At 36.3% G+C, this 24,801-nt stretch overlaps 1 protein-coding gene across 6 annotated transcripts in view; it reads left to right on the forward strand.

Annotated features, from left to right (window-relative positions):
- Epha7 (EPH receptor A7) overlaps window positions 1-24,801 on the forward strand; it is a 152,518-nt gene that overhangs the window by 35,425 nt on the left and 92,292 nt on the right. For all 6 annotated transcript variants that reach the window (XM_036177579.1, XM_036177580.1, XM_036177581.1 and 3 more), the window contains exons 4-5: window positions 22,646-22,801; window positions 23,566-23,901. In XM_036177579.1, coding sequence (XP_036033472.1) covers window positions 22,646-22,801; window positions 23,566-23,901 — 492 coding nt within the window. The remainder of the gene's footprint in view (window positions 1-22,645; window positions 22,802-23,565; window positions 23,902-24,801) is intronic.

A 24,801-nucleotide genomic window follows, 5' to 3' on the forward strand; every position in this document is an offset into this window, starting at 1 on the left:
CAGAACGGGCAGTGCTGCTGAAGTGTGACTTGGATGTGCTGAGAATTTTCTGAGGTGTTTTTGAAAATGGTATTGGTGGAAAAAAGAACTGGGAGGACACGTCAAAATTAAACCCCAGAGCAGTTCTCCTGACACACACGGTGTAAGGAGAGAGCCTTATCCCATCATCTATAAAGTGCTGGAGGCAGGAGGAGATTTCCAGGAAGCCAGGTTTAAGTGATGAGGTGGAGAGCTGGGTGCAGAGAGTTTGTGTGGGTCTTGGAGAGAGAGATGACCCAGCAGAGTGAAGTTGAATTATTTGTATGATCCAGAAAATACTTGATACATTTCTCATGGGGATTAAAATATGAGACAACGGTTTGAGAAAGGCCAGTTTTAAGTACCCTTGCTAGTTTTCCAAGTAGTTCATTGATAGAGCATAAAGAGTTAAACACATGTTTTTAAACTGTTACTGGGAATTTGAGTCATGTTTTTGAATACCTTTGGGGAAATCCTGGCACTCTTGAAGGAGGAAGGTATAGAAAATAGTATTTAAAATGGAAGAAAACATGCTTCTAAATTTAAAATAAAATGGAGGATTTCAATTTCGGACTGGGAAATGAAAATTTTGATTCCTGGTGTTTCACTCAATATGTTGTGCCTGCTGACAGATGGGCAGGATATCAGTTTATCTAGGCAACACTAAACAGAGGCTTTGAGGATCACAGGTATTAAAAAACAACCAAACCAAACAAACAAACAAGCATTTTGTCAAAAGATTCTTTTCTTCTCTCATGTGTTATGTCAGTGGATTCAGTTTTCAATAACAATATAAGCACAGGAAGTTACTGAGCACTTGTAACAAATTTTGATTAATTTAATTTGCAATTAACTTGCTGATTTTGTTAACTGTCTAGTTTATTATCCCAAAATACATGTGTTAAAAATAACAGTTCTGACAGAAGTGGGTTTTTGTTCTGTAGAAAAATGCTTTCAGGACATATTTTGAAATGATAACAATTTTCTGAAATCATTATTTTCACAGAAAGTAGTAATACAAAAATATCACAGAAAGTGGTGATACAAAATATCACAGAAAGTAGTGATACAAAATACACCCTTTGAAAGGCGTTTTATTTGGTCCTGCAAGTTGCCCACCTTTTCTTTTCAGCTTTTGGTTAAGGTATTCCTGGAACACCTAATAATTTATGGAAAATATTTTTGTATTTTTCTTCTTTGAAGTTAAAGATTTATAACATATGCATGTTTCTGTGCTTAAAACCATGCTGCCGAAGGCAGGTGTACAAGGAATGCCCAAAGAGGACTCATATTTAAGCGAACAGTTGTGATCCATTGAAATGAATATATACCTGCACTAAAATCTTAGAAAGCCCTGCCAGACAGTGTTTCCAAACAGGGTGTCATTGTTCTTCCAGAAGCTCCCCAAAAGTTTAGGGGCCATTGCCTGACACAGCTAAAATAAATTCAAGGGAGTTGGGGACATACAGTCACCTTCTGCGGAACGTTTAATAGTGTCAGGGAAAAATTAGGGGCTACCTGCCATGTTGAATTTTGTAACTATGAGTGATGCAGAAGTGCTTGCCAGTACATTCATGAATAAGTTAAGAAAAAAAAAAAGAGGGGCTTTATATAGTAACAGAAACCTTCAAATGGAATTGGAAGACAAGGCGCTTCTTTACTGGGTGAAAGTTATCTGGTATATAGAAAGGCCCACTGAATGAAACATTTGTCCTCAAATTCCTTTTAATCTGCTCTGGGGTTCTGCCTATTACCTCACTTGGAATAATGTGCCAATTTTGAAAGGATGAAGAGAATCTTATCCGTGTTTTGTTCCCTTTGCTTCTTGATGCATGTTTCTTTGAATTTCACAGTGCCTGCATATTCTTAGCAGCTCCCCTTTCAGCCTATCACTTTCTTGGACTAAAGTGTAAGAATTGATATTCGCATCTACTTGATGGAGAATATTCAAGAAATGCAATCCCAGTGAGAATGCCACTTAGTAATGGATATTTCTTTCCCTGGGCATCTTAAGGAATTCAGTTATAGCATTTCAACCCTTTAGTGCTTTTCATTCTTTACCAAAATAGTTTAGAGCGTCTGCTATCTTGCACGATGGCTTATGTAGGAGTATGTTGCTCCTGTATTGTTAGTAGTTGTTGTTCACAACTCAATTTTCATAATTTACTTCAAACTATTTTCCTTCTCTATCAAAATACTGACTTCGTCTTGCAACAGTTTGGAAGTGATGTGCAGGCATCATGGGGTATTTAACTGAATTGGGTTTGTTTTTGCCTTCATTCTGAACTTCCCTAAGTTTAAGGAGCAATTAGGTGGAATTATTATTTGTAAATATTGCTGGGAACGGAACCTTTTTCATATCTGGGGCACAGAATTCAGCTGCTCAGCTCTCAGCGATAGCTTCGGTTAACCTGAGGATATGCGCAGACTGATAGAACAGAAGTGCAGGACTCTAAGCACAGTTTCACAGGAAATGTTGCTGTGCAATGTACATGAACTGGCTACTCAAATTTGACAGACCCTCCCAATTCAGAACAAGGGTACACAACCTAGAATGTGGTTACTGAGAGACTTACTGTGGTAATTTTAAGATCCCTTAGGAAGCCCTGTCTGTCCCCTTGCTGTTATCTCATTGTAGTTCATGAAGTGACACTTGAGTGCAGTTATTAATAGCTAGCTTTTTTTTCACTCTTGAAAGGTGTGATAAATTATATAATTACCTCCCATATAAACCATTTGATTTCTCTTCAATCATTTGTCATTTCATAATAATTATTTTAAATATATTACTTAAAATAATCCTTTAAAAATCAATTCTTGTGTATTTTAGTTTTTTTGTTTTTTGTTTTTGTTTTTTTTTTAAATACAAATGTTTTGTCCACCAATCTTACCCAAAATCCAATTTACATATGTGGAATGGGTAATTGTGCACAGTAACAAAAGTTAATTATAACACCCTAAGTTAAGTTCTTAAACTGTAGTCCACTGTTCATACTTCTCTATAGGAAAAAGAGTAGTTATAATGTTTTGGTCAAATTTAGAGCTGAGAATGTAAAGACCGTAAAGTTGCTGGGCAAATGGAACTGAGTGAAAAGAAAAGAAATAAGTTTTAGAGGAAAATGCAGCTCAGTTATTTTATGTGTCTTATAACCCTCTGGGATCGACTCACATTCATGAGCATCAATATTGACAGATACTGGGCTTACATGGTATATATCCATGTTTGGAATACACTACAAGGGAATTTTAATCAGAGAATACTTAGAAATATCACTTTCTTCCATCAGTCATATTATTATTTATGGTATGAGACATTTAATCTCAGGCCTTTCACGTGCTAGGCCAGCACCTTGCCTCTAAGCCACATCCCTGTCTCTTCTTGTGTTATTTAGAGTGATTAAATGTTTGAGTATGATTTTATATTAGTTATATATGATAAATGTTTGTGCTTTATCAGCATTTCAATGTAGGATGACTTGTCACCTCTAAGCCAATGCACTTGTGCAACTGCTAGAAAATTTCACCTCAGGAAGTAGACACCGTATTGTAAAATAAACATGAAACAGCGTAGGATTTTGGCTCCTGTCCAGAAGCAGAATCCAGAATCCAGTATTCTATATCCTGAAGCAAGAGACTTACTAGAAAAATGAATGGGCCTAGAAACAGATGTCCGCTTTCTCAACCAATTGTAGCGACCTATCATCTCCCAATTGTGTCAGTTCTTTTGTTGTTCGGAGCTCCTGCTCTCTCCAAGCACCTCATGCAATTCTGTGGGAGCCGATTTACTGCGAGAGTCCATCAGCACTCTAGGCTGCACTAGTTTAGATTTGAATCCACTGCTGTGTGATGTGTACTTGGAAAGCTCCTGTGCTTATGTGCCGGGCAGGAAGGTAGTAAGAATTGTGGTGCTCTTTCTCCAAACACTCTTGAGTCTTCTCTGCTCGCAGAATAGCCACTGTGTCTTGTCTTCTTTGCTGTCATCCACCTGCGTGGATTTTTGCGATGGTTTTCCCCCTTTTCCTTTTTCTTCTTCCCGCTGTCTTAAAGGCACTGATTGATTTCTACTTCTACCGGAATAAAACAGAACTCCTGACTCGTCCTATATTTTTATTCATCTCCTCAGCCCCGGCATCATGGCCTTGGGTGAGCTGGTTTTTCATTGTCTGTGCAATTTTTCCTGCTAGTTTTTGTGTTTCTCCTCTTGAATATCTTTGACTTACTTTGTGGTTTCATTTACACTAGAAGAAAGCCAACTACCATGTTCCTGTGGTGATCCCCTTTCTTAGCACGTAATGCTTTATTAGAACGGCTTGTTTGATTGCTAAGTATCTGCATATGGAGGGCTCTAACAGCAAGAACTATGTCTGTCTTCCCCATATGCCTTGTTCTTAGCTTAAAAACTACAGGAAAAGCTTTATAGTATTTGTTGAATGATTATCAAATTATTGAAACAATAAGGAATATAATTGACTTGAGTTTTCATAATCCTTGATAAAGGTATATAATGGTAAGTTTCAAAGGAATAATGGAAATTATTTAACTAGATATGGGAGGTAGAGAATACATTGTCTGTTGCTGAAAAAAATGATAAATTCAAAGTTTTTTTTCTCTTGGAATTTAAAATAGAAGATAGATCTGTAAGGCAAGAGAGGTGGTGATAAAAATGGCCCTGGACTGAAAGATGGCTAAATCATCATGGTGCCTACATAGCAAACATAAACGCCTGAATTCAACCCTAAGAACCTATGTAGAAAAAGTCAGATGTGGTAGTCTGTGCATGTAATAGCAGTGCAATGGAGGCAGAAACAGGTGGATCCTTGTGATTAGATATCCAGAAAGCCTAGACTAATTGGCAATTGACAAGCTTCAAGCCAGTGAGAATTTCCCCTGACCCCATCCCCCAGCCAAAAAAAGGAGGGGGGTGGGTAGAAAGCACTGAAGAATTACATTGGAGTTTATTCCCTGGCTTCTACCTACATTTCTGACTAGATATCTTTCCAGATAATCTGGGAATTTAGAAGATAAACTTACCTTTTCTAACATTTTTTATGTGGAGTTTTTTGGTTGTTGTTTATTGTTTAAATAGTCTTGAAAATTCAAATGCAGCTCTATTTTATTTGTTAGTTAGCATTGGGCTTCATTTACAAGGTGATAGTTCAGTATTTGAAGTAAAACTGATACCCACTGGCTGTAAAGATGATTTCTAAACAATGGTATATTTGGATTCCGTATATAATAATTCTTTGCTGTTCATAGTACTTTCCTTTAGTGGTACCAGGAATGGTACCCCTTTTATGCTCCTACGCCAAAAATATGTGCAGTTACAGATGTTTCCAGGCAGGGGTAGAATTACCCCCACATAGAAACTATTTCAGTGGAAGGCTTCTCTGCTAACTTCTTTCCTGGTAATTAGAATGTAAAGCGTAATTACTCCCTGGTATCATCAGGAATGTGGAATTATTAAGGATCATGCATAGCCTGTCTTAGGAAGCAGTGACACCCAAGAAAAAGAGGAGATGAAGAAAACTTAAGAAGAGAAAGGCAATTAATGTGTAGATTATTTCAGAGCAATGGTTCTCAACCCTCCTGATTCTGCGACCCTTTAATATAGTTTCTCATGTGGTAACCCTCAACCACAAAATTATTTTTGTTGCTACTTCATAACTGTTGTTGTGCTACTGTTATAATGTAAATATCTTTGGAGGTAGAGAGTTGGCAAAGAAAGTGTCATGACCCAGAGGTTCAGAACCACTATTTTAATATTTATTTTAATGGTAGAAGGAAGAAGTCAGAAATACATGGATATTTGACTGTGGAGGGGAGGTCGGTCGTGATAGAAGAGCTAAGCAGGCTCCGTGTTCCTAAAATGTGGACCTTCTCTTGCAGAAGTACCTTTATATACATGCTCTGATTTAATTTTTTCAAACCTATGGATTTAGCTATCCTTTTTGTAATAAAATGATAAAACTTTCTAGAATATCAACTGTATGTGGAAGAAGGCTCTTCTGATTTATGTTCTCAAGTATTATGGTGATAGGGTTTCTTTTTGAACGATTTGTGGTAGTTTGGTTGGAAGGATTCAGTACTGAAACTGAAAGGAGAACATGGCTCTGGGTTCCCTGTGGTGGTTGTTCAGCTGTTCTCTGGAGTATGGCCTCTCTCTTTGTATCTTATCTTCATGTCACTGTTTATAACAGGGTCATGTGCCCTCCTATCTTTCCCACTCTCCACTACCTTTATTTATATTTAATCATTTCTACTGAAATTCTGGTTCATGCTAGTGAAGACAAACATCGATGGCTAGAACCTTAAAATATTTATTTAATTATTTATCTGCCCCTTCTATCTTTGAAAGAAGATAATGAGAGCTTTCATTTTCCTTAGTGTTTTTGAGAGAAAAAAAAAATCATGTTCTCCAAAATAAAAACTCATGAAGAAAGAAGGGATAATGGGTGTACTTTCACATGCTTCTTTAATTAATTTGCTATTACTGAAGAGATCCAACCAATATATATTGAAAACATTAAAAATTTTAAGTTGTACATTTAGTTAGGTACATGATTTATATAACAAACTAATAAAACAGAATATAATAATATGACTATGTACATATATAATTAAAAAGTTAAACACTTACAGTCTGCCAATGCAGACTTTTGGCATTCACTGATGGCTAACAATTCAGTATTTACTACTTTCTCAGTACTTCTGGCATTTTGTAAATTGTTTATTCTCATACTGTTTTCGGTGAAATTGGTAGAGGTGCCTATGTGACTCTGAGTTACACTGTGAAAGATTTGCTCCTTCAGATATTAGTCTAATAGTAAAGCGAGCCTTTGAAATTTTCAAAAATCTCTTTTAAAACTTTCAACAGTATCTTATTCCGTTAGTGTGTCGAGTGTAGATATTATGCTTTAGGTGCTTCAGGAAAGGTTACACCCAAAGGCAGGTAACTGCAGGTAACTATAACATTAACTTTTTTTTTTTTTTTTGAGACAGAGTTTCTCCGTGTAGTTTGGGTGCCTGTCCTGGATCTCGCTCTGTAGACTAGGCTGGCTTCAAACTCACATTAATCTCCCGGGCTCTGCCTTCCGAGTGCTGGGATTAAAGGCATGTGCTGTTGCTGCCTGGCTTAGCATTAACCTTTACTATCATATATTTCTTAAAAACCCTTCAGAGATACTGATGATCCTAAAACAGAAACACAAATTTCACAGTACCATTAAAATATGTTCTCTCACATGATGCTGTGTGACGGCTGTAAGTGGTAAGCAGCCTTCAAAACAGCAGTATGGAATTCTGGAACATAGCAATGCAAGACAGTGGTGAGACTGAGAATCCGTTCCACCCTGTTTCCAAAATAGTGCTGAAAAATAGAAATATGATTAAGTGTGGTTTATTAAAGCAAGGCTTCCTGTTCTTTCAAAGTATTGGTTGTAGAAGTCAAGTGTTCTGTTCCACACCTGACAGCTTGTTTTTCATTTGACCCGTTTGTATTTTCCTTCCTTCCTTCCTTCCTTCCTTCCTTCCTTCCTTCCTTCCTTCCTTCCTTCCTTCCTTCCTTCCTTCCTTCCTTCCTTCCTTCCTTCCTTCCTTCCTTCCTTCCTTGCTTCCACAGGGCCTAACTCTTTAGATCTTGCTCACCCAGAGCTCACAGAAATCCTCCTATCTTTTCCTCTTCAGTGCTGAGATTGAACAGTGTGTGCCACCAATCCTGGCTAGTCCACTCTTTCCATAACTTTCTTGTGCCAACAGTTTTGACTTAAAGAAAAGTCTGAAAATGATTGCTCTTAAAGGCTTCTTTTAACTTTGATTTTTGTGTTTTGGTGTCAAAGTAAAGTATAGCAATTTGTATTATTATAAAAAAAATCAACTGCAATGTATTCTACAGAGAATGTATGTCAAAGACTTATCTATCTGTATGTTTGTGTATCACAGATATTTAAATAGGAGATATAATTATATTGCCTCCTAAGCTATTTTGGCTGTTGTTTTAATACATACATTACCTGATGAATATGAATATCCAGAAGAGATCAGTATATTTTCAGAATTTACAGTTGTCTTCAGCTTTATTTAAATTGGTTCTAGATTTAATAAAAATTAATGAGTTTGTGTTATAGGTATCAGGATCAGGCCACTATATACACATATTTGAATATTAAATTTTCTATGTGGAAAGAACAATGCTCAACTAAATATATGTATATTCAGGCTATTTGGCACAGGGCCATGTAGTTAGGTGCATGAATTATTTCATAAGTGAACAGAAAACTGTTTAAAAGTTGAAAAATTGCTGGGCCGTGGTGGCACATGCCTTTAATCCCAGCACTCGGGAGGCAGAGCCAGGCGGATCTCTGTGAGTTTGAGGCCAGCCTGGTCTACAAAGTGAGTTCCAGGAAAGGTGCAAAACTACACAGAGAAACTCTGTCTCAAAAAACCAAAAAAAAAAAAAAAAAGTTGAAAAATTGCATGACAGCTAAGTGTTGAACTCAGATGGACACCTTATAAAGTCAGTATTTCATGCAGACAGTAAAAACAACACATTTTATTTAGATGACATGATTTCCTCTGACCTCTAATTTTGTGAAATATTTTATGACACTCAACATTGTATAAAAAGTAGAATATAAGTCTGGGGAAATCAAAGAACTTTGCAACCTTTATTGACATCATGTCTAGACATAGTTCTTTAACATCTATGGCTTGAAATGATTCACCCTCTACTCTATTTCTTAAGAACTTTATTTAAAATCTACTTATTTAAACTACAAAATAATCGTGTTGAGAAATGGCAGAGGGTATGTCTATATTCTCATGGCTTTAGGACTCTTTCTCTTCCCTGTTCAAGTTGATTCGCCCTTTGTCTTTGCCACTGGTGTTATGTTCCCTATAGTGAGATCGATGCGGAGTATAAAATGTCTATTATTAGCTTCCTTGTTTCCCCTTTAATGTCCATTAAGTCACAAAGTATTTATTTCAGAAATTACACAGTTTTTTTGCCCAAATTACATAGTACCAAATCATTCACCCCTTGGCCTTTATATATTCTGTTTCTGTAGATACTTTTATTAATTTCTGTTTTCTGTATTTGCTTGAACATTGACTCAAAAATAAAATTCAGTTTAAGTGTTTTATAAAATCTATCCTAAATTTTTGCCATTCTACCTAGCATCTATCTACCTGTGACAATTTTGTACTTATACTCTATCATTGATTGTTTTTTTAACCTGAAGTTCTTCATCAGAGTGCTCTGTCTTAACAGCTTTTAACCTCTATTCTCTCTTCTAGGTAATACAGATGAACATTTTTCAAATTTGTAGTCAGTTTTTGGATTGCTTTCATATTAAAAATATTAAGATAATTTAATACACTCTCAGCTCTCTATCCATGATGCTATTTTACAGCACCATTACTGCAGAGATTAAAATAAGTCCTTCTGTTCATTTCTCCTATTAATTATAGGAATGATCGATATAGTTTTTATTTGGCAGTACCCATTATTGTTCTTTCCCATGAGAAAACCTGTCAGTTACTCAGATCGTTCTGCATCTCTGGATTGGTGTTGAGCACATTGCTTTGTACAGCTGGCCATTGCTGTCTCTGGGGTCACTAGTAATATTAGAGTTGTTTTTATGCTAATTTTAGACTTTTATGCTACCCTTGTTCAAGTTTAATCCTGAAAAAGCCTGTGGACCTGTAAACAGGCTTTAGCCCATATTTTGTCATACCCATACTGTAGGTCAGAGATCAAATTAATTCTCTCACCACAGAGATATAATGGTAAAAATGCAAATATATAAAAGGGCAAATTGATGTATTGTGTATTTGTGCCTATAACAAATGGTAACAAAAGATGTAATGCCCCATTGTATTTAAATTAGCCTTTATTCACTATAATACTTGCTTTAAAGAGAGCCAGTAAGAAATAAATTTAAAGGGTTTCCATAACAAAGGGCCTCCGTGATATTTTGTAGTTTCTAATAGAAATCTTAATTATATGAATTTATTTTAATAGTGGCCTGTCTACTTCCAAGTTTCTATTCAAAAATGAAAGTTTTATATACTTATTTTGTGACAATGCTAAGTAATCTAAAATTAGATCACTTCCTCTCACATTTGGATGTATTATATTTGTGGGAAAATAGTCTTTTTTATGAACTCAGAGCTCAGGAAAACTGTTACTCTCTTTTACTATTTGGCTTTTAAATAGAGCCCTGAGCCAGAAACATTCTTTTCTTGTAATTTACAACTCAGTTTCTCTGTCTTGATTCCTCTCTTCCATGTTGAAGGGCCTGTTACATTTATAAAATGTTTTCCTTGTCATTCCCACATTTATTTATGTCACTCTATTACATGTGCTTATGGAGTCATGTTAGAAATCATGTAAGACACATGCTCTGTTGTGGTTGTCCTGTACCTGGCCTGGATAGTGCATCAGGGATTGTCACTGGAAGCAGAGGTCTTGTTGCCACCAGTCGGAATGTTACCTGCTAGTTCCATTGATCGGACTTTTACAAACTATTTGGTAAAAGGTGTCATTGAATTAGTCTTTGAAGGTATTTGGCATTGAGGTTTGTGGTAAGAGTGCAGATTCCTCACTGAGTCAAGGTTAACAAGTGTGTGCTTCAGGAATCCATAGGTATATATGTCATAATCCCACCATAGGGCTCACAGTGAAGTAGAAGATATATGCATAAAAGAACTAGTTACAGCCAGGTGAATCCTGTGATTTTAGTAGTTACATAGTAAAGTCTCAGGAAAGCAGAGATGCTGCTTTTAAGTCATTGGCGATTCTCATATCCTTTACTGCTATTAATCAAAAAAAGAATAAAGCTCTCGGGAGTGCCACCTTGTGTATCTAACATAAGTACTTTTTTTTTAAAAGCAAGTTGAAAATGATATCCCACTTATGTATTTTTTTGTTTGCAAGATGTTGTGGTATAGAGTCCACAGGAATTAAAAAGAAATGGGTCAGAAATTTGCTAGGTATGGAGATAATCACAGCATTTAATTACCTAGTTTGGATTAATTATCTAGTTTGCTACTACAGGTTCCTAAGGGTGGGACCCAGACAGAGAACACTTATAGATTGTTCTTCAGTTTGTTTTTCTCACAAATCTACATGTGTATGTGTTTGTGGTCATGTTCTTTTTCTTTTCTCTAATTTTGTAGCTAGCTCATTTTTTGAAGAGGAGAAAGAAGTATTGAGCCAAGCAACACCATTTTTTGTAAAGATTTATTCTGCCTTTTATTTCCAGGAATTAAGGATGAGTGAACCTCTTCACCATCCTGATGCATCTTTTTCAAATGTCCTGCTTCAGGGTAAACGGATTTCTTTATGATCTCCTGAAAATTTTCCCCTGACATAACAGAAATGATTATTTATCTCTCCACATGTTCAAACGGCCTTAAACGGCTTTAGGGCTATTGACTTCATAAGACTTAGCATTGATTCACATTTTATAACCGACTAAATAAGGTAAACATAGACTCCACAAAAGAGCTGTAAGATAGCTTTCACTTACGTTTTGTTTTATTCATTTTTTGAAATTATTCTAACAACAGATTATGAAAATCTCATGTTATATTGCTTTGTGTCGATCTGTGGGTCATTGGGAATTGCTCTCCTTTGGACTTGGTATTCTGCAAGTATGTTCTGTGAATACGCCTAAGCTAAATGTATCAAGTGAGGACAAACTGTCATTGGAGAATACTCACACAATCCTGTAATTTTAGTTTTTTCTATTGAGTTAATTGTTTTCTTCAACTTAAGAAAATTATAGATGTTTGTGTTTAGGTGTGTATTTCTTGTTGAGTTGAAATATAAACGTGAGGTAATCTGCCCTTATAGACTATTCTGTTATTCCTGGTCACACCAAGAGCCTCTTTGAAAACAAAGCTTGTAGCTGTCAGAAATAGCTTTCTGATTTAAATATAAGTGGTCAATAAGAGTCTTTCATGTGCTTCCGGCTTGGCTCTTTGCACTCTTTCTCACTTCAAATTGATGAAACACTATGGCTTTGGCAGAAAAGGCAACTTGACTGTCTCATTTCACTACTGAAATCAGAGATATTTCGGCAGCTGCAAAATATACATGTTAAGGTATAGTATACATAATTTATAGAATCTATTTCCTGTGCTTATTAGAGATCCAGTGCACGTAAACTCATTATCTGATTGTTTATTCCATATGAAGCTAGTCACTGTGGTGGTGTGTTATTTTAGAGGTCATCATTTTTGTTCTTTAAAGATATCCTTCATCTCCATTGCCTAGCACAGTAGTGGATATACAGGTGGCATGCACTAATTATTCAATCAGGGAACAAATCAGTTGGCTGTATTTGGTTAACTATTTGCATTTCTTGCTGTTCAAAATGAACATCTGGTAGAAGACATGCCTCACACCTGTCACATGTAGAGATTTGAATGGGATAAAACACTTGTGTAGAAATTGACATTGCAAAATGGTAATTGTTATCTATTTATTGTGTGCTTATTTCATGTCAATCACTGTGCCTTGCCCTCCACCTCACTATCTCTTCTAATTCACGATGGTCTTTTAAAAGCTTATTGTTCTCTTGTACTGGCGATTAGAATACTGGACTCCAAGAACTTAAGCAAATCTGTAAAGCTCGCATAGACAGCAAATGCAACAGGATCCAAACTCATATTGTGCAGGTGGTGCATGCTGAGTACTCAGCCTCGAGCCAGACATAATGCCTGGCAAGCACTTAACCCTGAGTCAAATCCCCAGCTCAGCTGACATCTATACTGCCTTTTAGCCATGGACACAGTAATGAATGTAAAATTTAAAATGTCAGTCATTTAAAGTTTTTCAAAAATGCATTGTTTATTTATTTATTATTTGTGTGTGTACATGTTGTGGCACATGTGTAGAGGTCAGAGGCAAGTTGTAGGAATTCATTCTCTCAAGCGCTGTGGGCTCTGGGGCCTCAAACTTAGGTCCTCAAGCTTGGCAGCAAATGCCATTCCATGCTGAGCCATTTTGCTAGTCATAAAATACAAATTTTATCTTTTGAGACATGTTTTTATGAAAACTATTATGTAATGTGTTCTGCTTTTATAAATCAAGGAATTCTCACTCATAAAAGTCAGATATTTTCGTGTGTAGTCTACGTCAACTTACCTTTCTCAGTATTTTGTAATAAAATGAATGAGCAATGTACCAGAATTTTAAAAATATGTGGCAGGTATTATAATGAATGTAAGAGAAATATTTGAAAGTAACCTTTACAGTGTCATAAATGCTATAGCACAGTACATTATGTCCCTGACTAGAATCCTCCCTACTATAATGAAACCTTGTTTTCAGCCTCTTGTTCACTCACATGTGGTAAAGAAAATTGTTAAGTGAATGAAATAAAGTTATGTATCAAATAAGCCATATACTTAGTTACTACAGATGAATATTTGTGTTTGATAAACTAGCTGCCCTAGTTTTAGTGTTTTTTAGCCTATAAGAAAACCACAATAATACAGTTTTTTTCTTTTTAGCACAGTTAACCAAATCCTGAGAGTTCCTGGTTAACTAATTTTAAGCACAGGGGAGCATTCTCAGGGGGTGGGAGTGGGGTGATGGAAGAGAGGGAGGGAGCGAGCCAGAAAATGTGCAGTTCTAGACTATTGACTGATAGTATTCAGTGGGACTCAGAATGGTAGGACATATCATTTTCCATCTTTCTTCATACAGGAACTGATTTTTTTTCCTTTTAGTACTCTATATGATTTTTAACAAGACATTTCTGCACATTTATCTACATGAGCTGATAAGAGTATGCAGGATTTGGAAGAGGATTTTAAATAGTGACTCAGGAGAGCTAGATGTGATAGACTAGAAGACCTGATAGGCAGCCAGGGACTGTAAAGGAAACTGGTGTATACATGCAAGACAGCCCTTCTCTTCCACACTCTCCCGGAAAGACTGAGTGAATGTGCTGCATTTGCAAACCACTTTTTGTGATGTGTGTGGGAGATGTACTAGAAATATGCATGGTTTTAAAAACAGCATTTCAATTAAATCTGTGTTGAGTCACTTGCAGCTAGGTAAATGGTTACTGTGTTATTCTTAAATGTTTCCAAAAAGATACGTAATGTAATAAAAACAAATCCAAACAAGACAACAAAACCCACAAATATTTAGTATATAGTATTTTAGAGTTCATAACAAAGCAACAGAGGAAATTGAAACCTACTGTTAAATGACTTCCCCTCAAGTACATCCTCTCATGTGGTCCAGTAAGATCTGAACACAGGTGTTTAAAATCGAATTCTCTTTCTCTGCACCGCATTACCTCTCTGTCATGGTCCAGCATTTATAAGGAAAACAAAGAAGACAAAAAGGAATAGAACATTTTAACCTGACATTTTTTATTCTATTTTTCAAACCATTTTGACAATGATGCCCTAATTAAGATATTATTCTGGTAAAAGGAAGCTTAAATATTGCAACTTATCATATCCTATCCAAATCAATAATCTAATTAAAATGCTTTACATAAGTATTTCATTTTACATTATAAATTTTATAAATTTACATTATGAAGCTTTATTTTTTGTTTCTACCTTATTACATAAATACAATAAATATTCAATCAAATACACAAAATAAGTAACAGACATATATGCACTTACTAAATCCCCTGCAATGAATTATTCTTTTCAGTCTTAAAAAAATCTGAAATTGTTTCCAGACACTTGAGTACCTGCTTTCTCAAACAGAATATTCTTCGTGGTCTCTTTTCTACATTTTTTTGCAAGTTAGTTGTAGGGTAATGTGGATGGTGCTTCACAGACGGTAATGTGCTCATTACATCATGTTGTTTTTATCTTCCCTGCCGCTGTTCATTCTCAATGTGAAAAACCATAGCCTATCAGTGACAGGAGGTCTGGATTCCAGACTGACTTTTGTAATTATTCCCACTGCGGGCCTGTCAATAGGATTAAAATACAGATTCTGGATCTGTCTCTCCCAGATGAGGTCAGCACTTTGAGCAGGGGGAGGACTGTTTCTGCAGGCTGTGCTTCCCTTCTCCCTTATGGAAGTGGGGATATTAACGTGACACAAATATTTGAAAGCTCCTATGGAAACAAACTCGCTTGTCCTGAATTAAGCAAAATATCCATCTGCAATAAATAAAGTGATGGCATTCATTAGCGTGCCGGCTATGTATGTACATCGACTCTAAAATAATATTAAAGCCCAGAAAGTTTCAATTACAGAACAATCCTTTAGTTCATAATTAATAAACTCTTTGCAGCTGTGTTACTGTGGCCGGAAACATCTGCAAAGCCTCATATTTAACACACAGACACACACCGCTCCTTTAGAAAAGTGTTCAATTGTGCTTAAAATCACAGGTCTAGAAAAGAAGACCTGAAGAAGAAGAATCTAGTTTTATTCAATTAGCCCATAGGGAGGTGGAGTGTGGATGATGCAGGAGAAGCAAACAACCTCTGCCTCACAAAGCAACAAGGGTAACAATGAGAATGTGCATGATGCGGTCAGCAGCTCACTCATACCTCACTATATTTGATGTATCCAAAGATTCTTCTGCAGCCAGGCATGGTGGTTGACAATTGTAATCCCATCATTGCAAAATCCCATGGATGCAGAGGACCAGAAGTTTGAGGCTACTCCAGCTTCAGCCTCTCAGTGAGTTTGAGGCTAGCCTGGCCTACATAGACCTCATCTCAAAACAAATAAATAGAAATTAAATTAAAATTGTATTATAAAATCATAGTTATAAATTAGGACTCTTAATTCTTTCTATTACATTACAAGTTTCTGTTCAGATAAGGTCTAAGCTATGTAACTGTAAACTGCACACTGAATGAGCATATGGGGAACGACATCAATGATACAAGGTTTTAATAATTTGTTAGTAATTTCTTATATCTAAATATACTATAAAATGTTTGCATACAGGGTATATTTGTTGAAAAGAATTTATATGAACAGTTAAAACAGGATTTTTCCTAAATTTTGCTTGCTGCAACATTGAGACTTGAAGTTGTATTATTATTAGACTTTTTTTTAAACCACAGCTATAATGCAGTACATCATTCATTATAGTTCACATACCATATAGACCCACCATTGAAGTTCAGAATTTAAGTTTTTGATATAGTCACAGTCATTGCAAATTACTTTTAGGTTCTTGGCATTATCACCAACAACAATCAGTTCCCACTATTAGCACTTGCTTATTGCTCCTGCTAGTGACCGTAATTCCTTCCCAATGTTGGTATTCCCCCCCTGGGTATTTTAAAGAAATGGAGTCATCTGTGCAATGTGTTGTAACTTTACTCTTTTTGTGTATCAGGCGTCGTGTATTGTTTTATTTTTACTGTCCTGTGCCTCAGTATTTAGTTTTAGTTTTTTTTTGTTTTTTGTTTTTTTTGATGAATATGTAGTATTTCAGTGCATTTCATGGTAACTCTGTTTACCTGTTTGAGGAATTAAATACTCATTGGCACCATAGAGCCATTGACTCAGTTTCCCATTTATTTTCTAAAACCTGTTACTGTTTTGTTGCTAATTTTCTCCTGGTAGTTTTAAAATATTTTATTGTATCTAAACATAGTGTATTTAGATGATGTCTACCCAGGTCTCCTTCTGCTCCTCCTGGATGCTCCTCTCACAGACCTTTCCCACCTTCATACCTTTTTCCTATTCATGCTTTTTAAATAGCCTTTCCAATTTTAGCCTTCCTCTCCAGTGTAGATGGCTCTCAATATGCCTTTCCTTGCTTTACTGCAGTGGCTAGTGCTATTGTACATGCTTTTTTTATGCCTATGAGCCATTTACATATATTCTATGAGGAAACATTTATTGTTCGTGATTGGTTTAAATGTGCTTTAGTTTCACTGTATTTATTTATTACTGTTTTTTGATTGGCTTATATGTGTGTTTTAATTGTGTAATATTTCTTAAAAGTGTCATTAGGCTTTTGTTAGTATCTTATTTTAAATCATGATCTTATAATTTGAGACAAGATTTTTTTTATATTTGTCATGCATTTTGCATGAACTTCCATAATTTTAGGAACAACTTAGGACCTTCAGTATGCAGGCACTGAATATTTGATTGACTTTAAAAATTGGCAATGTCCAATATGAGCAAAGTTTGTGAGAAATGTACATGAAACTGCCATAAAAGAAGGCTGTCACAGTTTTCCATTTTTGATTCTGTGATATTTGCATGTGTGTGGATACCTGTGTATGTATAAGCCAGAAGCCAATAATTACTAGCATCTTGCTGGATTGCTTTCCACTTTTTTTTTTTTTTTTTCTTAATTCTTCGAGACAGTCTCCCACTGAGCTTGCCAGTTGGACTGAGGTGGCCGGCCAGTAAGCCTCCTGTCTCCAACTCCTGGCATTGGGTGTCATTGTGCTTGGCTTTTTAATGGAAATTCTAGGGCTAGAACTCAGGACAACATGCTTGTTCAGCAAGACCCTGAGCCCATCATTTCATGTAGTGAATGTACATTAATAATTTCAAGCATAGAAATATCTAGGTCCCAATCATGATTCAGTAACTGATTTAGTCAAGGCAATTTTTTCAAAGCTTTCCTGATGTCCAGTCAGTGGGAATACCCCCCAAACATACAGATTTTTAGTCCAAATGTCAAGGGTGGTATGTCAAGTATGCCTGAGATTAAAGGTAGATGAGTCCACTCACAAGCAGAAAGTCATTCCTGACCATAGAGGATTCTTGAGTTCTGTGGATTTCCTAGGACAAGATTGTATAAAGAGGGTATTTGTTTATTTGTTCATTTATTCATTTAAATATTTAATTGAAATAGAATTGTATTACTTTATCCCCTCCCTTTCCTTTCTCCCAGATCCTCTCTCAATTCCCTCTCCTCCCTCCTCAAGTCGATAGCTTCCTTACCTTTGATTTTTATTCATACACACACACACACACACACATACACACACACACATACACACACTATCTAAATACAACCTGCTGAGTCTGTTTTTGGTGGTTGTATGTTTCAAGGCTTTATACTCTGCTTTGGACAATCGGTAAAGGTGCCCATCCTTGGGAAATGCTGATCTTCCTTCTCCCAGTAGCCACTAGCTCCTAGTAGTTCTTTTGTCCATGGATGGCACACCAAAGAATGTCCCCATTCCACTTTAACATATCCCTTGATATTGCCATTGTTCCAGTCTTGTTTATGTGCTTCATAATTAGACAGAACATTCCCCAGGTTTACCTGATAGGTCAAAAACTAAAAGAACCAAGCCCATCCTTATATTTGAACACTATTTTTGCATGTAGAGGAGCCATTTTACCTTAATACTTAGCCTGGAGCTTAGTGAACAATGCTGAGTGTCTTTTTTTTTTTTTTTGTGAACTTAAGGAATGTTCATTTAGAGCACACATTTTTTAAAACAGAGCTACGATTGTTCTGCTCACTGCATTAAACAAAAATCAACTCAGAGGCCAGGGCCCTCATTGCTCCAACACCTGGAATCCAGGGAAGGCAACTGTGGTAATGTGATTAGTAGGAATGTAGAAGCAGAACCGAATACAAAGCTTTAGAATCAACTTTTTAAAAATACTTTTGTGTTTGGAAGTTGAGTGCATTATTATTTTTCTTATGTAATTATTTTATAAATGAGAAACTGGATTGCCTTTTTGTACTTTGTTAAGGAATTTAAGTTGAAAATATTATTTGTATAAAGTTTGCTATATAGAAGAGTATATTGTCATTAAATATAATAGAATATTAAAGTCTAGTTATTTCATGACAGCAAACAAAAGATCTTATTGTATGCTACCATAAAATTTTGCAGATATATTGTAACAGAAAATTTTTATAGTCTGGTATATGGAACTTTTCTAGACTCTTTCTTGGTCTGGTTTTCTGTTTAAAGAACAGACTAAATAAGCAAAACTCACTTAGCATACAAAAATTGAATTAGGATAGTAAACTTATTTATTCATTAAAAGCCCAAAGATGGAAAGATCAGTCAAAAGAATCAAGTTCAGGACTCTGCAGTAACATAGAACCATTAAAATAATAGGTGAGAGATTATTTTTAGAAAGGCAATTAAATATTTGAAACAATTTTTTATACATAACTTCATTCCTCATGAGTCCCACATTATGCTACTTTTAAACCCATGTTCAATTACAAAATGCAAAGGCTTAAAAAGGCAGGACATTAAATTTGTATGTTCATTTACTGTTTCAATTTATTCATTTATTTATTCTCCTTTCATAGATTACACCCCAACTGCAGTTTCCCCTCCCTTCTCTCTTTTCAGTCCTTCTCCCTCACTTCTCTTCTCCCCCAGATCCACTCCTCCATCTTTGTTTCCCTTCAGAAAAGAGCAGGGCCTCCCAGGGATATCAAGCAAACATGGCATAACAAGTTACAATAATGCACACCATATTCATTAAAGTCTGCTTCAAGTTCAAGTTCCATTGATCAAAACGAGCAGTAAAGCAAAGGAGGAAACCTCTCTAAGTGGTTGTTTCACAGTTCCTAGGAAGTTTTCCTTCTATATACCTCGTGCATTTGCAATGTGTTTACCTCTCAAGTCTTCTTCCTAGTGCATTTTAGAAAACCACATGCAGTTGTAGAGAGAAAAGTTGCCGGAGATCCTGCATAGGCGTTTTCTAGTAGTCAGGAGATGGGATTCTCTTTCATGTCTGTTCCATAATAAGCTACTTTATAAATTTCTCTCATTGAGTGTTTGACCTTTGCTCTTTTATGTAGATATCTTATCTGAGTTTCTAATTTTGAGAACATCTGCTGCTTCCTTCCCAAGGTTTTTCTACCCCCTTGCTCTCTGTGATCCCCAGAGATTCAGGTTCTTCCCTCACATGCTCCTGCTTGTATTTTAATATCCTCTTCTAAAGAATTTGTACTTATTTTTAATAACTCTAAATTGATAGTTTCCTTTGAGATTAAATGAACTTAATTGCCACAACTTATAATTTTCAGTGTTACCTGTACTACAATCAAATATTACTTCAAAGGAAAAAAATATGAACCCTTTGCCAGAATTGCCTCTATTTAATTAGAGCAGTGCATGCACTCCATAATTGTTCATTGCCAGAATTCATGGTAAAGTTGAGATTGTTAGTTAATATTTCTTATTAAAATGTTTTGTAGTATTGTTACCTAGATTCCAAACTGAAACAGTGGCAGAGACTTAATAGTTGTATATTAAAAACAAGATAATAAAGGTCTATTGAAAATTACTTAGAGTAACTAAAAGCCTTGAGAGCCAGCATCAAAATGAGACTTGTGTGGTGAACAGCATACGGTTTTTATGTGTGCAGACCTGTGTTCTAAATCCAGTTTTAACTTAGGCAAGTGGAATTATTTGAAGAATTCAGGTTGCTTTTGCCTCAAAGCTGTTTTCCCATCTGTTAAAAGGGAAATAGAATGTAATGAAATTTGAAAGATGAGCAATAAGACTTTTAAATTTCTCAACGTTAGACTGTTATAGATACGTTCTCAGCATCATGAATGTTCATGAAGAAATTCACTTTCTAATTTGGGAGCTGCTGGGGGTTTCCCTTCATTAGAAAAATGGGGAAATATTCTTAGAGACTCTACTATGTAGCCTCAGTTTGCTGCCTGAAAGCCTGCATCTGCTAAGTGTCAAATCACAGTGCTCCAGACTCTCCCATAGTCCCTTCCCTTCCCACTACCCTCGGTCAAAAGTAAATGATAATACAATGTCATGAAGAATTCTCTTTCTGACATTTCTAAACGATGACGTTTCAAGGTGCAGGTCAGGACTGACGGAGTACCTTCTCTGCTTTCTCCCACGTCATCTTTTATCTTTATATACAAATAGAACATGCAGCAAGATACAGTGGGTATTTATAAAGAACAACAATAAGTAACAATTTGCATGTGTGTTACCAGTTAACATCCTTTAATAGGGCACAATCGAATCTGTATTGGTTGTTAATTTTGCATTGGAGGGTTTTCTATGTACCTGGAGTGTATAATAACTGCTACTGAGAATATGTAAGGATGCATTGTCTGTCTTTGTCTAATGTAATTGTTCCCATTTTCTACTTGTATGTACTGGAAAACACAATTTAGTGGAGCAGCTTCTGAGGGCAGTGGTGGATCTTATATTTACAGCGAGATTATGGTGTTCCTGATATCACTCTGTTGAAACATAGTGCATCTATAAATTAAATTTATGTTATATAACATACCTATCTTGTAAACAGTATTAATTTCTTGAATCTAAACAATATGCTTTCATAAATTTCAAAGCTGCACACGTGTGGACAAAAGTAAAGAAAGACAACATCCCTGAAAATTTTGACATGCCAACAGGATAGTTCTCACTTTCCACTATACAGAGAGTCAATTCTAATTAATTTTCTGATTAGCACCCAAAGAGAGCAAACTAAACCTTTAAATAAGGGATAAATTTTAGAGCTGAGTGTGGTGGTACATGCCTTTAATCCCAGCACTTGAAAGACAGAGGAAGGCTGATATCTGTGAACTCAAAGCCTGCCTGGTCTACATAGTGAGTTACAGGATAGTAACCACTGCACAGAGAGGCCCTGTTTTAAGAAACCAAAAGCCAAAAAGAAATTGATGAAGAAATTTAAAATATGTTCATTAACATAATACCTGAGTACTTTAAATGTTATTGAAAAAACAGCTGTATCTCCAAAGAAGAGTTAGTGGATATGATTGAATCTGTTTAATGTATTTAATGTAGAGTACCCTCAATAATAACATTGCTGAAATTTAAAAAAAAATTCAACTTGCAAAATTTTAACTAGGGATAAACATGAGCATCTGCCAGGCGGTGGTGGCGCAAGCCTTCAATCCCAGCACTTGGGAGGCAGAGGCAGGCGGATCTTTGTGAGTTCAAGGCCAGCCTGGTCTATAGAGCAAGATCCAGGAAAGGCGCAAAGCTACACAGAGAAACCCTGTCTCGGAAAAAAAGAAAAAAAAAACAAAACAAAAGAAAACCCATGAGCATCTAAAATACCCAAAAATATTATGTGGTGCATGGGTACCTACCTTCCATAGTTCTCTGCTCTCTGCCTAGCACAGTTGCTGGCTTCCTGAGCATGAAACCTCATCGGAGCAGAGGAGAAACAAGACCACCATCCACTCCAGGCCACATCTCCCCTTCTCCCTAATGATCAGTCACCCTCTGTTCCTGGTACTTAAGTATTTCTTTTAACAAAAACATTTGTGTCATGGGTGGGGGCAGAGCCTGCAGTATAACTTTCCTGTATTCAACTTGGAGTCCCTGGAAATTTGGGGCAAGACATTTCAGCCATATGCAGATGAAAGTTTCTCTATCATTATTACTGCTATTCCGTTCCAATGTTGGTGTAGACATCCTTTGAGTTTGCTTAATCTGTCATCCTGCTCCTCAGTGTCCTAACAGAGCACTGAGCCCAGCTGCAGTTGCAACTCTTCTGTATTGTTTGTTTGTATCCTTTTGTTTTAAAGTGTGTCATGATATTGAGCTGCTGATATCCAGTGTCTTTTTTTTTTTTTTTTTTTTTTTTTTTTTTTGCTGAATATTCCCAAATTTAACAGTAACGGCCCAGTTGTCCTCACACTCTGCCCACTTGTTTCCTACCCAGCCTGTGGCCGCAGGTTCTACAAATCTTCCTCTCAAGATCTTCAGTGTTCTCGTTGTCCAACCCACAGTTTCTCTGACCGAGAAGGCTCCTCAAGATGTGAATGTGAAGATGGGTACTACAGAGCTCCTTCTGACCCGCCATATGTCGCATGCACGAGTAAGTTCAAACCAGGGAATGAATGGCTCCTATTTCCTTTCCATTCATTTGCAGAACTCAGTAGAGCATCATTCACCAAGGCAGGCCTTAAGTTTGAAACTTTTCGTTCTTCATACTTATAAACTTTTCCATAAGCAGGTTCAGTGAAGCAATGATGTTAATATGATTTCATCTCTCAAAATTAAGAGTCATTTAATAATGACTCTTATATATGGTATTTCTTAAAAATCGTGTAAGTTACTGGCTGTCCAGTATAGGGAATGTGACTACACAGTAGTGTTTCCTGAACTGTAATCCTGGTGATAAACAGAAGTCAATCTCCATATTGCTGCTTCAGTTAATGAATGTTGGAGAGGCTGGAGGAGCAGAAAGCAGTTTGACTTCTTGCTGCTAGTCACTCTCAAGCATATGATGATGAAATGTTTGTTTACTGTTATATGGTTCAAAGGAGAGCTATTCAACTATCACACAACTCTTTCCCTTGAGCACGCTAACTGTGTCTGTTGTTTAGAAGAAACATTGTGAATGAATGTGGCAAAAGTAGATAGGCAGTGTTACCCTGTTTGTGTTTAGCATTAAATGGAAAGGAAATCCTCTTGTCAAGTCAAATAGCTTCTCTGGTGAAGATGTGAAAGAAATCGTTGGTAGCCAACCTTCTGGCTTTTCTATTTCATTCTAATATACTACATAGATGCTATCGTTCACTTTGTTTGTATACATTTTTCTTCTTTGCCTAATTGTTTGTTTGTTTTTGGCTTCCAAAGGGCCTCCCTCTGCACCACAGAACCTTATTTTCAATATCAATCAAACCACTGTAAGTTTGGAATGGAGTCCTCCGGCAGACAACGGGGGAAGAAATGATGTCACCTACAGAATATTGTGTAAACGGTGCAGTTGGGAGCAAGGAGAATGTGTTCCATGTGGAAGCAACATTGGATACATGCCCCAGCAGACGGGATTAGAGGATAACTATGTGACTGTCATGGACCTGCTTGCCCATGCGAATTACACTTTTGAAGTCGAAGCGGTGAACGGAGTTTCTGACTTAAGCCGATCCCAGCGGCTCTTTGCAGCTGTCAGCGTCACCACTGGCCAAGCAGGTATGTGCTCTGTGTCCTTACTGAGTTTGCACTAGTCAGTGGTTCTGTCTCAGCATGCTAACACCACTGCACAGAAATTTATGTTGTCAGCTGGTTGATTTAACTTGTGCTTATTTCTCCTATAACCTGTTAAGTGACATTTATACTTACTAATATCTCCATAGTTCTGGCAAAGGAAGTAAAGGCAGAAGCATTTTAAGCCAGTTTAAACTACTGTACTTTGAACTGTTTATTTTTGAAAGCTCAAAAAGAGGAGCAAGAAACTACAGGCCAAGATAGTGAATAGTATTTGTCCTTTATTAATGGTTTGTGCTCATGATTATAATCTACATTACAGTTAAAAATAATGAATGAGATTGTTGTGCCATTATATTTCCTAACCAAAATTTTACCATATAGAATATGATGCTTGTAACATCTGAAAACTTTGCTTTGTTAATTTGCATGAGAGTATTTTAAATTCATTTGTAGATGTGGGATCCTGTGACTGTCTCTAATTTTGGTACACATACTTAGCAAATTTAATGAGTATTCCAAAAGAAATAATAATTGTGAACTTGTAGATTGATCTAATACTAGCTTGCATTATTTTTCTAACTGATATTTAAAATGCTTTCTTTAGTTTTTGTTATAGCTAATAGGTCCTGAAAAACTGCATATAAGGTAGTTAGCTTGAGAAGCCAGACATTTCTGAAACCACCAGAAAAATCTTATTACTGGAAAAAAGTTTCAGAAATTGGAGCTTTTCTCAGCTGAGGCTGTTGAAAGATGCTGTGCAGTCGATATTTAGTAGATGTAGCCAAGGAGTAGGTTATCACCAGTACTAAAAGTGTTCCTGCAGTAGATGATGGAGTTTTGTGAACATTGCAATAAGCTTATAAGAAGGTCCTTGTGGTCTTT

The sequence above is a fragment of the Onychomys torridus genome, chromosome 2 (assembly GCF_903995425.1).
Source record: "Onychomys torridus chromosome 2, mOncTor1.1, whole genome shotgun sequence".
Lineage (NCBI taxonomy): Eukaryota > Metazoa > Chordata > Mammalia > Rodentia > Cricetidae > Onychomys > Onychomys torridus.